Below are 18,536 nucleotides of genomic sequence, written 5' to 3'. Positions count from 1 at the left end.
AACCAGTCTACAAGAATTGAACTTGTTATAAGTGATGCTCATAGCATAAATGTATAATAAGCTTAATATTGCATTACTTTGTTCTTTGATAAAAATAATCACCAAAAAACAAAACCCAAAAAAGCCACCTACCTACCTATTTACATGAAACTGAATAGATCTCAACTTCTTCCATGCATTCCCCTCCCATGCATTATTGCTTTTCCCATTTCAGGTGTTCCTCCCCTTTTCCTATGTTCTCAGTGACTTCATACTTGCATATGAATTTAGGAGACCCCTCTTTATAAACTTGTACAGATTGGATTGTTTTTTAAGACTTAGATTTTTATGGTTATAAAATTAGACAAATGTTGCTGTATTCTCGCTTCTGGTCTTTTATATGTATTTGGTAGTTTTGAAACTTATGTGTGTGGACAGGAGCACTAAAACAACTTTACATTTTATTTCTTTTAATTTTTATTTTCTTAGAGGTGGATGGGGTCTTGTGATGTTGCCCAAGCTGGAGTGCAGTGGCTGTTCATAGGTGTGATCATTGCACACCACAGCCTCTAACTACTGGGCTGAATTGATCCTCCTGACTCAGCCTCCAAAGGAGCTGGGAGTATAGGAGTGTGCCACAGCACCCAGCTTTATTTCTCTGATAATTGAGTTACATGGAAATAATAAACCAAATAATGTTCACCTATACGGAATTTAATGGACTTAATAGTGATTTATGTTCTGAACCATATTTTATGTATTTATTTAAATGATGTGGATATTCTTTCTCTTTACAAATGGTTGTGATTCTAAAAAGTCACATAAAGGCCTTCACCAGAATAGAAGGCTTCTAATTTGAGGATGCCATTTAGAGGGGTGTCTATTTGGGTCAAGAAATAAGACCTGATTATTAATTAACTGCCTTCGTAAACCACAATTTCCCTTGTGTTTTCTTAGGCCAAAGATGAAGAGGAAGCTTTTCTGGATTGGAGTGATGATGATGATGATGATGATGGATTTGATCCAAGCATACTTCCAGATCCAGATAAGTACAGAAGCTCTGAAGAATCAGATAGTGAAGATACAGAAAATAGGTACGTTTTTACCATTGTTATCAAGCACATACTTAGTACCCACATGAGTCTTTTAATGAATCCAAGATATGTTACTAAAAATACGACTCCAAGAGATTTTTTTTTTTTTAACCTTTACTAATATCCTGGAAAATCCTGCTGTGTTTTCTTACCCATTTTGCCTGTAGGTTGTTATACAAATATCTCATGCTTTTCTGATCATGTCAGGGGCGTTTTTACTATTATAATCCCTGTTAACAGATGTAAGTGTGATTTGAGTTGTTTTCCTTTGTGGCTTTCTTACCCCCTCATCTCTCTGAGTCCTTTATGCCTAAGTATTTGATGTACTAGGGTACGTTCAGTGCAAACAGTGACAAGATTTTATTTCAATTCACTGTTTAAAAGGACTCTATTGAGAGTGCTGTTAAAAATTCTCCCTGAATTAAAAAAAAACAAAACATTATACTTTCACATTCCTTTCTTTAGAATTAAGTAACAAATAAAATAATGGAAAACTGCTGCATAAACAACCCTTAAAAAATTCTTTCAATTTAAAATCTGTTCCTTTGCTATCTGTTATCTATTTGCTACCATGCCCAAAACAAACAAAATGTGATACATTGATTAATAGTATGACTTGCTCAGCATTTGTTTTCAGAGTACTGTGTATTAGATTAAATTAAGATTCTACTGATTTGAAAATTGAGGACATTAAACTTCATGGATATTCCAAACCAATGAGCCTATTGAGGCAGAAGGGGAGGTACTAGTGACAGATAATGTAATTGAAGGGAAGAAGCAGCTTGATGGAACCCTTGAAGTGAAGCCCAGGGAGTTTAGAGTTGGAGAAATAGGCCAGAGAGGGCTATAATTTGTTTTTAAACAAGAACAGCACAATGAAAAAGTCTCAAAGATTATCCTCCTAGGAGAAAATGCTATAGGGAGATAGAGTTGCTCTCCATTTGAATTTTGTGCTCATTTAAACATAGTATTATTTTGTAATAGGTAAAATTCACTTATACAAAATACAGTCTTCCCAGGAGATGCTAGAAACTTGCATTTGCTATTGGACAACTAGGTGGTGAACATACTAGTTTTATCATATATGTAGACTCTAGGAAGTGGACATACTTGCTTTCCTACCACAAGAGGCACCACTGGTAAAAACAGTTTGGGATTTAGAAAAATATATAAATGTTTCTTTCATAAAGGTTAAGTAATTTCAGTTCAGGGCATATTCCTAATGATTAGGAATTGACCTCTAGGAGTAGACACACATATTCTGCTTCAAAAAGTTCTTTGGTGTACATGTCCAAGACCTAGATGAACTATCAGTGTGGGCAAGTTTGTTGCCCCTTATGTTCCTATATAAATATCTCTCTTCCAGAGTGGTTTTGGGATCTGTATTTTGGTAGATGTGATTTAACTTAACGCGTACGACTTTAATAGCATTAACTTCCAAATGTTTCTGTGTAATTTGACTCTCAGAGGGAGCATTAATTGGTTCTTACAGTTCTGCAGCCATATTTTGCATATCTGTCTAACATATCTTTTAAAGATAGTCAACCTTTGAAACCATCAGCAGAATGTCAGCAGTCCTTCTGCATCTGATTCATATGGATTTTTTATCATAGCTTCTGGGTCACCTTTCATCTGTGTACAGCAGACATTTCACTTCATCCCCTCCTAGTGATATTTTCCTGCTATTACCTAGTTAATATAACTTGTTCTCTAATATCTTCATGTGTTCCATCCTCTTAATTAGCCTGTAAATTCTTTGTAGCTAGAAATTGTCTTTATGTTTTTGGTTGTGTGTTTTTTGTTTGTTTTTGTACCAACACAGCTCCTGCCTCTATTCTACCCCCAGTATTAATGTCATAGGTGCAGAGAAGACTCTGAAATATTTTGATTGATTGATTGATTGATGAAGGAGATTTACAGGGTTAAAAAAGCAAAGTATAATTATAAGAGTCTATATAATTGGTCCTAATAACTTGACTGATATGAGATGACAGACTGTAGATGTTTGGAGAGTTGAAAGAAGCAAGTTCAGGTAGTGTACAGGCGATGAACAAGAAAGTAGGAGCACCTTCAGAGATGCCAAAGCATCTCAAAGACAAGCATTCAGATGAAAAATTTGTAAGCATTATGTGAAAATTTAATTTTGGGCATGGCTAATAACTCTGCATTACCTGAGATTGAAATTGGTCAACTTGTTTTAAACTGAAGAAGAATTGTCTCTTGTTGAAGAGGATATCAACCAGGGCTTTATTACTAACTGACATGAAGGATTTTATTCCTTTAGCCTGTGGTCCCAATCCCTGGTCAGTGGCCTGTTAGGAGCAGGGGCTGCACAGCAGGAGGTGAACAGATGGGCCAGCAGTGAAGCTTCATCTGGATTTACAGCCACTCCCCATCACTGGCATCACCCGTATGTGGAAAAATTGTCTTCCATGAAACTGGTCCCTGGTGCCAAAAAGGTTGGGGACTATTGCCTTTAGCATATTTAAGGGCTTCGTGGTGCTTTTGGTTTTTATCTATGAACACAGAGATTATCTAATCCAAGCCCCTCTTCTTACAGATGAAGAAACCAAGGCTTTAAGGGATGAAATAATTCATATCTGTGATCACAGTAAAAGTTAGGAATAGATCAGTGTGATCTTTGTAAATCAGCCTGATTCCCTAGTTCTAATATTCCAATCAAGTTGTATAGAATTACTCTCACATTGAGAGGTAGTTCAGGAAGACTGAAGACAAATTTAATGTCATTTGACTGAAGACCCCAATCCATGGACTGACTATAGGATAGATTTGACTAGAGCATAGTTTCCCACCCTCAGGAATATTGATATATTCTGGCCCAGGTAATTCTTTGTCGGAGGGGGAGGCTGTAGGCTGTTTGGCATCATCCCTGGCCTCTACCAGTGGCAATCCTATCCCACCCACTTGGGAGAAATAAAAATAAATGTCTTCAGACATTGCCAGATATCCCCGGGAAAGCAAACTGGCCACAGTTGAGAACCACTGGATTAGACCCTGGATGGCAGATACATGTTACAAGTGCTTAATTTCCCCTGTCCCTCATTCAGGGTAGGCTTTTTCTATATTTCTTTCCATTTAACCTAATAAGCAACCCGTCCCAACACAGCCTCTGTCAATTGGAATTGGTACACAAGATAAAACCTATTTGCCATTCCTGGGCTAGAAGGCAGGATTTTAGGGTAAGTTACAAGTAGTAGCCTCCATAAATAATTTCTATTTATACTTCAATTTCAATTTTTCTCCCTTTTTCCTTGTTTAAAATTATCTCAGTGGTAATGAATCAAGATGTATATAAACTAAAACCAAAATTGTTTTAAAGAAAAAGTATTCAGAAGATTGTAATTAGGATCTAATTACATCAGAATTTTGACAATAGCAATTGCTGCTGCTACTATTCAGTTATAGCACCAGTATAGTTTTTCTGCGTTCTTCCAGTTTGGCTGCATCTTCTTTTTTTCTTGCCCCTCATGAGCTATATGACTATACGCTAAAAGTTTGTGATGTCATCTTTGGGGGATCCTCCTGGCACGTTCACAGGTTTTACTTCATTTTTTCCAGCCTCTGTTCAGTAATTGTGGCAACAGCTGGTGCTCCACCGTTTTGGTCATCCTCACTCTCCCAGAAGGTTATTCTCTAGGTATAAACCTAGCATTTTCAGAGATGAGTTCACTCTTATGGGACTAGATATACAATTAGAAAGTAGCTATTGATCCCAAACCAACTAGCACAAGCTGGTTTCTTTTGGAAGTTTCCTCTGGGTATTTCTTTTCCATTCACTATTTTGATGCCCATAAATATTCAACATGAGTGATGCTTTTGTCTCTCCACATAGAAAGACAATGTCAATAGGAAATAGGCAATGGAGAGCCAGATTTAGTGGAGAATGACTGAATCTGGGGTCAATATTCCTCTTCAGGGAGGTCTGACAGGGTTTTAAAGAGTTTGTACTTCTGTCTTCGCAGCTCAGTGCACAGCTGCAGTAGAATTTAAACTACCCTCGGCCCTCTGTAGAATGATCTCTAGCACTGAGATTCCAAGGGGATTCTGATGTACAAGATTCAACTCTCTTTAGTTAGCATGACAAAATGATCTCTTATAATGTGGTTCAGGGGCAATGAAAATTGTGTGACTTTGAGTTCCTTTTAAGGAGCTTTAAGAATGCTGCCATGAATAGCTTAATTTTTTGTAGAGAAGGAGTTGGGGCCAGCTGTCTGAACTCCATCTGAGGATCTCGGCTGTTTTTTGATGACAGGATAGAAGGGAGAGCTTGCTTTGATGTTCTCTGGTTTCTTTCCTCATTTTCATCCATCTTACAGATTAGTCCGGGCTGTTTTACTCTGGGACTTTCACCTCTCATTCCTCCTTTGAAACTTGTGGAATTAGCATAAGTAGAATTAATAGAAGAGGTTAGGATCTGTTATTATTGTTATTAAAATGGAGACAGAACAATTTGGTAGGAAACCTAGCTGTTTGTTTCAGTGGATTTTGTGACAGCATAGAATTCATTGATCTGCTGGGAATTACACAGAATCTTGTGTTCTCGTCTCCAGTAAGTTTCAAAAGACTTTTTGTACCTTTTGAGGAAAAAGACGTCAAATATCACAACTGCCTTTGGCCTCATAAAGGGCTTTTCATTTCAAACAATCCATACAATGTAGTTATACTGCTTTGACAAGCAAAATATTTTTGAAAGCTTCTATATGTGGTGCCAAGAAATCGAGTAAGAACCTTCTGCATTATTTAAATCATATTCTACTTATTTACTAGTTTAAAATACCCACTTAATCCATTAGCCTCTGGGTTATCATATTTCTTCCATCCATTCTTTCAACTAAGAATGTTTTAGTACCTATCAAGTGCCAGGCATAGTGAGTACAGGTACAGAGGATAAAATGTTAAACAACAACAGAAAAATACCTTTCCTGCTTTCACAGAGCTTTTAGTTCAGTGGGGTTTACAGATAGGTAAGAAAGCAATTATAAAACAGTATGGTGGATTGGTGTGTGGTTTGGGCAGTGGAGAGTAGAGTGGATGGAGGATGAATATAGCGGGCACATAAGTGATGGGCCTAACCTGGGCCTGGTGGAAGAGCTTCCTAAAGGGAGTGATGTCTAAGCTAAACCTGAATTAAGTTTGTCTTACTGAGGGGGTGGGGAGGGTAAATTGCCCTTCTAAAGAGTGTGGCCTTTGAAGTGAGACAAAAGTGTCTTTAGCTGTATTCCACTTAAACTTAATAGAAGTGTTCCTTTTAGCTGTGCTTTACCAGCTGAGAGATTTGGCTCTGAGCATGTAATGTAAGATTAATTTTTGTATATCGAATAGCATTTATCATGTTTGATTTATGGCCATCTTCATGTGAATTGTTAATGATGTGAAAATTTGCAAAGTATTGAATACGATGAAAAAGAAACAGCTAGATGTTCCAGATATTCATTATCCAGTCAAACTAAGTTTTTAATATTTATAATCGTAACCTTTTTCAAACAAAAGATGGAAAGAGAAAAAAGTAGTGGTTAGATTCTTACTACTTTATATTAATCTTTGCTCTGCAGACTACAATCTCTAAGTAAAGAATTGTACGTGGTAGGGTGCTTGGTAGATTATTTTAGGTGGCAAAAGACCAATTACATCTATAATTTGTACTGAGGCTGTTGTCATAATTTAAACATAACTTCTGTATGGATTGATTCCTTTTCCTATGCAGAGTAAACTTATCCACATCTAATATGATTAGCTGTTCTTTTTACCTATTCTTACATAGCTCTGAATCAAAAAAAGACTGATTAAGGTTTTTGGGTCTGTATGTTCTTTTGTGTGTGGTTTTTTTGGTTTTGTTTTTTAAAAGCCAGTTCCATATTCATTTTCTGGCTCTTGAGTGAACTTGTCTGTCTTGAAAAATGATCTCTTATATGAGGTAGATGAACTACTTTAACCTCTGTGGTTTCTTCTGGTATTGGATTTTGTGACATCTCTTCACTATGTGTTGCTCATCAACTGTTCTTCCAAGACTTTATGGTCAGCTTTATAATATGTGGAAGACTTTTCACTTGGAAAATAAAATTCCAAGAAACCATTTTCATTTCTTCCTTGTTTTTGGTTGGGGTGGTTTTTGGTTGGTTGAGTGTGGCACCTCATATATTTTATATAAATTTTAATGGTGTTACGTATAGGGAGTGATTCTTTCTTAAAGAGCTTTTTATTCCCAGGCCAGGTAATTGTTTTAAAAAATACTATTGACCACAGTCTCCACTTACTTGAACTTCTCCTTGGTGAGTTGAGTTGTAGGTGGCAGATGTAGAAAGTTCCGTGTAATGATGTATTGACTGTATTGCGTGTGCCTGCCACTCTTTCCATTTACTCTTTTTAACTTAAGGAGGTTTATCCCCCATTCCAATATGCCTAGCAGCTTTTAAGAGAAAATCTCAATCATCTCTTCTTTGTAAAACATTTGAAAATAAGAATATCTGGAGAAACTTTCAGGGCAGATTGTTGGGGTAGGAGTAAGGAAAGTCAAAATTGTTTCTCTCGGGACTCTAAGGGAAAGGTTATTATACATTGAGGAAGCAGGTTGTTATTTTCTGGGGTGAGGGTTGGGTTGAGATGGGGAAGCCATAGTATGAGAAATTTTGCGTCTAAGAAGCTACCCTTCTGACCTTCCTTGAAGTTTCAGTTTTTACCCTGTGTTTTCTACTCTGTTATTTAGTCAATCATTGTATAACTGCTGCTCAATGACAGTTGTGAGTTTGTCATTTTTCAGAAGTGCCAAGATCTCTAAGATGATGGATGCCATGAGGCAAAGATGAGATCGCTGTTGCTAGTAGGGTTCTCTTGGCAGCTGCCCTAACTCTTGTGCAATGCAACTTTGTTTTCACTATTCCATTAAGAATGACTTTTACTTAGGACCATCCTTTTTTCATTTCACATTGCTTCATGTGGAGTACATTCATGCCTAATAGCTGCATAACATTCTATCACTTAGTTACACCATATACACCATATTTTCCTTATCCATCTCCCCTTTTAGAATTCATGCTAAGATTTTGGTTGTTATTGCTTGGTTTTATTTTGTTTTTGCCATTATAAATGATTCTTTAATGGGTAGCTTTGTTGAAGACTAGGTTTTCTTTCTGTTCAAGTCATTTGAAGGACTAACGAAGACTGAGACTGAACTGTAAAACTTCATTTTGCCAGATAGCTGGAACATTGGAGACATGCTTGGGTAGGTGACGATCTTGAATATTGAAAACTAATCAGGGAAAGTAGTTTGAGAGAGAAGCCAATGTGTTTCTGGGGAGCACAAAATGTTCTACATGCAGATTAGCTGAGAGAAAAATGCATAGTGTAAACCCAACTTGTGTGGTGTTTAAATTTTTTTTTAAATCTGAGAGAAGAGAGATAATTATATCTTCAAAATTGCTGCAGAGCAGAGATTCTCAACCTGGACTCTATGAATAAACTTTAGGGGTATCCTGAACGTTTTGAAATTGTACTTGTACGGAAACTGATAGGGTGGGTATGATGCTTCCATGGATTCACCTGGGGAAGGGGGTCATAACTTTTCACTGAATTCTCAAGTGGGTTTATGGACAAAAACCAAACAAACAAACAAACAAAAGACATTGGGGCCAAAACTTTTTGCCAATCCCAAATAATGTGCATGTTTTATAGAAGGAAACAAGGATGTGGAGTGGTGTGTTGTGCAGTCTCTGCCGTCTGTTTCCTTCTCACCACCCGACCTTTTCTGATTATTAGAATTCTGATCTAAGAGGACGTTTTTCCTTCTCCTCTTGCAGTTATGTTTGTAATGAACTCTGAGCCAATCAATCTTTTCTTACATAAAATTGTTTTTGTAAATCTGTTTTTAGTACTGAGCAGCTAGAACAGAGACATTAAGGATGTGTGATACATTTTCACTACCAATTCTATATGCGGTAGCCTTTGCTGTCAGAAGGAAGCAGAGCAGATTTTATGGAATGTACTGCAGTAATTAATCTTCATTAGGACTGTTGCCATGGCCTTATAAATTAAAATTTATGATAAGGGGAAAAGTCTCTGGCATAACATATTTGAATACCAAAGTGCCAGTACTTAAGGATAGTATAAAGATTTCTGAGAATTTTTTAGAGGAGCACAAGCTCGTTTATTAGCTTTAAATTATTTATGAAAAAGTTCAAGCTGCATTTATTGATATGAATGCTAGGAGGAGAGTTTTACTCAAATAGGGACCCAAACTGGGTTCTCCGGTGCTGAACTCTCGGCTCTCATAATAGCTTTCCACGGCCAATTTAGCAGCATGTTGTAAAAGGACACCCAAGTGTTTCGTGTAAAGGAGTATTCACTGTTCTCCACCTCTAGCACCCACCCTCAGCTTCCTTACAGCTAGATCAGTCTGCAGTTTCACCTGATTTCATTCCTTTGCATTCCAAAAAAAACGAGAAGAAAAGGCAAGAGGTAGAAAAGCTGCACAGACCACATAATAAAGGGAATGTGTTTTCTTCAAGCAGCCCCTTGTTCTGGCTTTTGTTAGATTTCTGAATAGGCTTATATAGTGATGTCGATCACTGATTTTATATTAACACATGCAAACTCACACACCCCTAATCGTACCTGAATAAGTGCAGCCGCTACAGAAGTTAGGAGCTCTAACATGAGGCGGCATGGTACTTTCTGGCTGCAGAGTCTCTTCCAGAGTCAGGCTTATAGCACCCCCCATGATTTCAGTTGCCATTTTATAACTTAATTATTGGAACTGCCTGCTTCAGCATCCTTGGAAGTTTAGTACTCACTCTGCTACATTGTGTTTCTATAAGGTACTACTTCAACAAGAAAGAAGTTGGTAGGTTTTCCCAAAGGATCTTTTTTTTCTGTGATGCCTTGGCCACAATTCTTGAGGCTTGGTGTAGTGGTTCTGATTGCAATGTTCTTGCAACCCAGGGGATGTGGTTTCTGGGTTATAGAGGACATTCTGATCTGTTTTTGTTGGATTTAATTCACACATCATTTATTTAAAGTGTGCCGTTTACCAGTGAGTGGTCTGCCTATTCATGGCAGGTACCAGTGATTACTTTCCTCTTCTTGTAATAAATCATTTGCCCAACCCCTTCTCACACTTGTATGTAAGTCTGTTGGCTAAAGCTTCCTACGAGCCAGAGAGGAAATTTAAAACCAAGTGTAATAAAACCTAGGAGTTCCCTCTACATGGAAAAATGTATCAGTGAGTCAGTCTCTCTCCTTTTTGCCTTTCTCTATCAATACATAGGCATTTAAACTGTATCTGATCCTGGCAGGATGTTCTCAGAAGCATCTGTGACAAAAATAGTTGCTCTAGCAGGTGCAAGATATGAATTACATAAGGTTCCATGAACCAAGAGACTGAATGTCTTGCCCACATGCACCACTGCTTATGGTTTTGGAATCTTGAGCTACGTACTAGATTATGGGTAACTTTACAATATGAGGAGACACAGGAGTTCTGTGAAATTAAGTCTGCGTTAGAACAAAGACAGGCTACTTGCCCTTGAGGGGAAAACTGTATTTCAGGGTCAGATAGATCCGAGTTTGAATCTTTCTTTTATAAGTTATGGACTTTGGACAAGTTACTTAATCTCTCTGACCCTCAGTTTTCTTCATCAGAAGAAAATGAAGATAATTCTTACCTTGCAAGGTTATTGTGAAGATCTAATGGAAGTAATAAAGAAAGCAAAGTATGACACAGAATAAGGTCATTAATATATGGTAATCATCTTAATTACTAAAAGCAAAACTGGTAGGAGTTTTTAAATGAGTATATACATTAAGAATAAAATTTGTCGTCCTCTGGGATATCTACTTTTCATTATCTTCTTCATCGAAATCATTCATTAAGCCCTAGATAGTGCCAGGCCCTATATTCAAAACAGTCTGCAAAAATATCCTACAGCCTGAGTTGAAATGAATGATATAGAAAAAATAGTGCCATATAACACATCCTATTCAACATCCGGGTAGAGAGTCCATCTTACCAAATCGGAGTGTGAGAAGTGCTCTTACCTGTCTGTTCACCTTGGACATTTCCATTATACAGGCATTCAGTAAACTTCGAGTTTAGTCTGTACCTGCCTGAGAGCAATAAAGAAGAGCGACTGATACCAGCTCTCGTAGAGCTTACACTCCAGTGGGAGAGACAGACCATAAGGAAGTAAACAAAAAGTAAACAAGGGGCGAAAGGACCTTGAACTTGAAAGCAATAACTGATGCTGGAGGAATTGGGAGAGTTCATTTTAGCTGAGGTGATCAGGAAACCCTCTCTGAGGCGAGATCTGAAGAATTATTGGAAGCCTTCTCTGTAAAGGGGTGATTCATCCTACTGGTCTAATCACAGTTTGCATTGACACTTATTAAAATTCAAATATTTACCCTAGTAGCAGAATCATGACTGTACAGTTGTGTATATTCCTGTTGGAGGAGATTCCTTGGCTGCTTTTTATCCCATTATTTTTCCACCCATGTGTCTGTTCTGACTGTGATACTGGCTTCATGAAAAGTGATGAGTGTAGGAAACAGCTACAATTCTAGTCCATAAAGGGGCAACTCAGTAGAAAGGCATAAGCCAGAATTAAAGTTAATGAGAATGGGAAAGTGAAATTGAGATGGTCTGAGTTCTCCAAATGAAGACTACTGGAAAGCTAACTCAGGTTACATATTAAAGGAGCATGTAGTTCTTTGGAGATAAAAAGAGAAAACTATGGTGTATTTTTATTGCTTAACTAAGTAAGTTGTGTGTTGGATGGTATGTTAACTCCTTTGAACTGTACAGGTTGTTTTTTTTTTTTATAGACTTTTTTCTAACAGTTTTAATTTTTATAGTAAAAATTGTTTGAAAAGTATGGAGTTCTCATGTTACTCCTCACACCTGGCAGTTTCCCCTATTACTAACATCTTGCCTTAGTGTGGTATATTTGTTACAATGGCTGAACCAATATTGATGCATTATTAACTAAAGTCCATAGTTTACATTGGGGTTCACTTTTTGTTCTGTATATCCTATGGGTTTTCCCAAAAATGAATAATGACGTGTGTCCATCATTACAGTATCATACAGAATAGTCTCAGTACCCTGAAAATTCCGTGTTCTACCTATTCACACCTTCCCTCTCTCCCTCCCTCCAAACCCTTGACAGCCACTGGTTTCTTACTGTTTTGCCTTTTCTAGAATGACATATGGTTGGAATCATATAGTTTGTAGCCATTTCTGATTGACTTCTTTCACTTAGCAATATGTTTTCAAGGTTCCTCCATATCTTTTTGTGTCTTAGTAGCTCATTTCTTTTAATCACTGAATAATATTCCATTATATGGATATGTCACAGTTTGTTCATCTAGCGAAAGACATTTTGGTTGCTTTCAAGTTTTGGCAATTATGAATAACTCTGCTATAAATATTTATGTTCAGGTTTTTGTGTGGTAATAACTTTTCAGCTCCTTTGGGTAAATACCAAGGGACATGACTGCTGGATCTCACAGTAAGAATATATTTAGTTTTATAACAAACTGCCTCACTATCTTCAGAAGTGGCTGTATCATTTCGCATTCCCACCAGCAATGAATGAGAGCTCTTTTTGCTCCATAGCCCCACCAGTGTCTTAGGGTTTAGATTTTAGCCATTCTATAAGAATTTTTATAGTTTAAAGAAAGCTGTTTTTAACTTTTAAAATGTAATAGGCCATGACAATAATATGGTTTGTTTTTTCAGATTTTGGTTATGTACTGAATTAAATCTTACTCTACCAAACATGAAATTCTAGTTTAGCATAGCCCTTCCTTATGAACAGGGCTGCCTTTTCGGGAACTGTCTTCCCGTCTACTCAAAGCTAAGGTTCTTAGTTGAGATAAGGCTAATAATATACTTAATAAAAGCATCAAAGACTATTGTTGCTTGCTGAGGACTTTCATCTGATGGGGACCCAGGACCTCTCTTCCCTCCTAGAACATCTGTTGTGGACTTTTACCCTGCTAAGGTCCTGACCCTCCCAGTATCCTTCCTGACTGCCCCAGCTCCCCAGGAATTCTCTCCATTCGTGGTCCCACATCCCTGGGACATGGGCTCAGCAACCCAAACCTGGGGTAAGATATTTAGGTTTTGTAAGATTGTTTAGGTTTCTTTGTTACTCTGGTTCAATAGCTTAATATGTTAAATGGGTTTTAGATACTAGCCTTAGCCTCATCTATTCTTTGTTTCAGTGACAAGGTATTTTCTACCTTAATTTAAAAGCTTTTGGTACACAGGACATCTTAAGTTAAAAGGCTTTCATTTTGCATGAGAAAGGCCAATGCAATCCCACTAACATTAACAGAAAAGAACCCCCAGCAGGGGGAGTTGCAGACGCTATAATTAAAATTTATAATTCATGTACTGTAATTATATCATTTATTTAGTCTTTCTATGAAGTAGATATTAATCACATTTTACAAATTAGAAAATTGACACTCCATGAAATGAAGCAGTTTTCCCAAATTTTAGGCAGGTCTTAAGGTTCAAATGAGGTCTGACTGACTCCAACGCCATTTTTCCCCCCTTCTATACCAGAATTTGTGTAAAGACATATTTAAGTATAGTATTTAAATCACTGGTAGGTTACTGATTTTTAAGAGCAACTATTTCAACTTTAAACACGGAGGAGGTAAAGGAGATATTTTTTACATTGAGATGCATACATTCTAGAGAAGTTACATGTAAAGTTAAAAAAAAAAACTTTTATGGTTATAGCATCTTCCAAATATACTGAGTTAAACTTGATAGAGTGGGGGTTACAGAAGGATCCTGGCCTAATGGACAAGACGACTAGACACTAAGAATACCTTTAGCAATGTATCTTTAGGAAACCAAAGATCCTTCTGAATCACCCAGTTATGGTTTCCTCTAATTTTATTTGGATTCAGATCCCATGTCTCAGTTTTATCTGCAAGGTTATTGTGTGTCATGTGCCTTGCTGTAATCTAGAAACATTTATTTTCCTGCTCTACTAGTCTGATAACCCTCTCAAAGCAATGAGGTTAGTCTGATAGGACTTATTTTTAGTGAGCCAATGAAAACCACTAGAGCTTGGGCAGGGGTCTTTGTTTTTTTTTTTTTTAAATAGAAAAAAAGGTAGACCGCCTTTTTATAGGGAAAAAAAGGGAGTGGTCTGCCCTTTTTCCTGCCGAGGGCCAGATAGTAACTCTGCCATTGTAGTGATAAAGCAGCCACAGACAATACGTAAATAAGTATATGCCGCTGTGTTCCTGTAAAGTTTTATGGGCACTGTGTGAAATTTGGCCCGCAGATGTAGTTTGCTGACCAGCTCTTAATAATGACTGATTCTTTTTTTTTTTTAAGTTGGTAATCCATTTGTAGAGTCTTGTTGAAAGCTTTGTGTGATTTGCAAAATTTACCTTCTCCTCTGCTTTGAAAATGGGAACCATGCCAGGCATGGTACCTCATGTATATAATCCCAGCTATTCACTGTTGGGGAGGCTGAGGTGGGAGGATTGCTTGAGCCCAGGAGTTCAAGGCCAGCCTTAGCAACATAGTGAGATCTCATCTCTAAAAAAATTAAGAAAATGGGAACCACTTTTTTCCTGTCTCCAGTCTTTGAGGAGTTGAGAATTTGCTTTTTGGCTTTGTTTTCCATCAGCAATGGAAAACATGAAGGCAATTTCAGCTTCTGATGCTTTTATCTTGGAGTCATAGTAATTTGTTGACTGGTGTAGTGCTGTTAAAAAATTATTCATGACACTTATTAAAGAATGGTAAGTCAAACGATTCAAGGGAAGTTAATACAGTGGGGTTTTGTATAATAGGGGAAAGTGATTGGGCTCAACTTTGCATACAGCTGGGATAAATGAGATGCACAGAAATTTACAGGATGGGGATTATTGGTGGAAAATCAATAAGAGGAAACATCAGGGGTATGGGAATTCTGTCTAAATGGACTTGACAGGCCTCTTACTGAGGGCAGGCCCCAGTGAAGAGATATTCAGGTGGGGGATGGAAAATTTGATACAATATCAAGAGTGAGAGATATTCATTAAACTGACTCAGCATTCTTGCTAAAACTGGACTAAGTGGGCAAGAGCCACTGGATTAAAGACAAAGCCCAGTCAGAAAGAGGACTCAGAAAAGCCAGACCCAAGTTTTGGGTCAAAAGAGAGTGTCTTTGTCAATACTTCATTTAGGGTTAAGGTTTTGATGTGGTTACACATTTTTAAAAGGATAATAGATATTGTTGCAAAGGAAATTAAAATTACTCACTTCTGTTGAAGTGACATGCCAAGTTATGCTCTTTTTATAGTGTTGAAAATATTGCTTCATTTCTCATTCTAAGTCTGAGGTTACTGGGTACTTCTTTTTAACAGTATTATTTTCCTTCTGCCATTAATGTTTTAATTTTCAGTATGGCTTTGATCTCTTGAATTTCTTTGGAATTAGTGATACACTGTGGAAAATAACAGCACAGATTTAAAAGTCTAATTATATACTTAGTATACTTATATATTAATACTATCTATGCAGCCAAGATAAGAATATGGTTTTAGTTAAGGATCATTCTGTCTGCCCCTAACTGACATAAAGTGGGCCAGTCACAGTACTAAGTATACTTAGTAGTATTAGAACCTCAGCCCAGTGGGTTTATTCATTTATTCAAGAAACATTTATTGAGCCCCTGGATACCAAGGTAATGTGGCTGCAAAGAAGAATGAGACAGAGTTTTGTCCTCAGGGAACCTGTAGTCTAATGGAGTAGGCAGGTGAGCAAATAATTGCCATTTGGCATTTCAGGTGGCATAATGGAGGTTTGTACAATGTGAGGAGAACCCCAAGAGGGCACTTAACCCTGACTGGGGTAGTTGGAGAAGGGTTCCCAGAGCTGTGAGGTGAAGGAGGGAAATGAATGAAGAAGCCATAGTTCCAGAGGCCCTGAGAAAACTTAGGTGGATTTGAGAGAGATGAAGGAAGAGATGATCAGTTAAATTGAGGATATAAAGGAGAAAGTGGCCCAAAGAGGACTTCCAGGTTTTTAGAGTGGGGGGCAGTACAGTTTACTCAAAAGGGAAATACAGGAAGAACAACAGATTTGGGGAAAACATGTAATTAGGGGCATGTTTAGTTTGAGGTGCAGGTAGAAATATCCAGGAGCTGGCTGAATATGTTGAGATTGTGGTCAGGAAAGAACTCTGGGCTAAAGAACTGTATTTTTTTAAGTTCTTAGCATTTTGGAAGATAGTTGAAATATTGAACTACATGAGAGTACTCAGAATGAATACGTAAGATGAGAATAGTAGAGGCTCAAGGGTGGAACCTGGCAAAATCAAATTTAAGTAATGGACAGGGAAGATACAATCAAGGGGGTTGTAGTCAACCTTGTAAGTACTTAAGATTTAGATGATTGCTGATTACATCTCACAAGGAAGCTACAGTAATGTAAAATTTTAACTGTCCATTGATGGGTCATTTGTTCAGCAGAAGTCATGTGTTTGAAGAAAAACCAAGTTATTGGGATTAACCATAATTTGACCACTTACATAATTTTGAAAAGTATGCAAAGCCAAAATTTAGAACACCGGAACTTGTGATATTAAAAACTGAGGATTAGTCAGCAGCCAGGAGCCTGTGCACCCACAGATCGGACTGAGTGTTCTGGGGGTGGGTGTTCCCACACATAACAGCCTCCTTTGTAACTCTGCTGGAAATCCATTGAAACGTTGCCTTCTTCATTGCAGTAGCGGTAATTCTCGGGACTTCGAACAACCCCAACAGTCATTATTTCTGCCATTTAGATGAGTCAGCCTTTATTGTGTGATTTCTTTATTCAAATTGTCTTCAGAGATGAAGATGACAAACAGCCCCAGACCTCAAAAAGCTAACAATTTTAGTAGGAACAAGAAAGATATCTATTTAAAATTACTGTAATAGCACTCAGAATGAGTGCCGTAGGAGGGGCATAGACAGTGCATAAGGTGGAATCGCAGGAGGAGGAGGTGGCATTTGACCTGGGTTTTGAAGGATAAGGGAGGATTCAGATAGTTGAAAAATAGAACAGGGAATTCTAAGTGGAAACAAAAGAAATTGAGAACCTAGAGCATGTTTGAGGAATAGATATCTCCCCCAAAATGGGATGGATTCAGGGGGTATAATGCAGAGTAGGTTATAGAGGCAGGCTTATAACAGACCATGATAAACATAAAGATTATATAAATAAGATTATACTAAATAATCTTTCTCAGCAGTCACTGAAATTTTTATGAAGAATGACAAGAGCCAAGCTGTGCTTTACACAAAGACTACTCCTCTAAATATATGTAAGACTAACCAGAAAGAGAGAAATGTTACACAGGAGACGTTAAGGTTCTATAAATGATAATTGAACAAGAACTCTGATGACTGGTTTTTAAGATTTTTTTCTATTTTCTAGGGGGCTAGTGAGCATGGAAACCATTATAGAATGGCTTCCTAGAAAGCCTAATATGTAAAACTGAAAAGTAAAATTATCAGAAACTCACAAATTTACCCATACAGTCCAAGGAGCACCATTCTTGAGTGTTAAATGATGACTTCCAACACTTTCATCATCACAGAGAACTTTTTCAAAACATTTTTGTCTCAAGAAAGTTAATACTTAATGTTTCACATTTGTTTTATTACGAAGACATAAAATTTCCAGTCCATGGAAGCTTCTGAAGTATCAAGTATTAGCTCAGTTAATGTAATTTTAGCCAAAAGCAAAGAAATCCCACAACTTAGTCTTTGGCAAACAATTGCAGATTTTTTTTGAAACAATCCATGAACCATATATCCTGACCTACGCAGTCTCGCCTTTCCCAGTATTTCTATAGATTGAGGGACCCTAAACTGGAGATTGAGTCATCAGCAGGAACAAAGAATATGTGGCACACCTACTCTGTATGCTTCTGAGCTCTGTGGAATTACCAAAAAAATCGACATATACCTAGCTGCCCAGAACTTCAAACTTAATTTTATTTCTGTTTTTATTGCAAAGAGTATTACAGGCTTGTTAGAGAAAAATGAGAAAGTATATAGAACAGCAAAAAGAACATTTAAAAAAATCTCCCCAAGTCTTTTTCTACGCAAGCATAACATACATACTTTCTAAAGCATAAACGGACTCTTTCTGTATTGGTTTCATAATTGTTTTCAGTATCCATAAAAAAATTCCTGCAACAGTTTTAATAGCTGCATAGTATCTCACTTCTAATTTTATAACTTATTTAATCCTTTATGATTGGACTTTGGGGTTTCCAACCTTCTCAAATTAAAAATAGCTATACTTTGAATATTCTTATTTATAAAGCTTTGTATACATCCTTAATTATTTCCTTGGGATAAATAATTCTCCCAAAGAGAAATTGCTGGCATGTACACTGTAAAGACTTTTGAAAGGTGCTGCCAAATTGCTCTCCAGAAAAG

The 18,536-nt window shown here is 37.2% G+C and overlaps 1 protein-coding gene across 2 annotated transcripts in view; it reads left to right on the top strand.

The window, feature by feature from the left end:
* DDX10 (DEAD-box helicase 10) overlaps positions 1–18,536 on the top strand; it is a 245,624-nt gene that overhangs the window by 222,338 nt on the left and 4,750 nt on the right. For both annotated transcript variants that reach the window (XM_045556655.1, XM_045556654.1), the window contains exon 17: positions 937–1,073. In XM_045556655.1, coding sequence (XP_045412611.1) covers positions 937–1,073 — 137 coding nt within the window. The remainder of the gene's footprint in view (positions 1–936; positions 1,074–18,536) is intronic.

Source organism: Lemur catta, chromosome 7 (assembly GCF_020740605.2).
Source record: "Lemur catta isolate mLemCat1 chromosome 7, mLemCat1.pri, whole genome shotgun sequence".
Taxonomy (NCBI): Eukaryota; Metazoa; Chordata; class Mammalia; order Primates; family Lemuridae; genus Lemur; species Lemur catta.
Note: the sequence above shows the minus strand (reverse complement) of the source record. Positions and strands in the feature narration are given on the sequence as shown.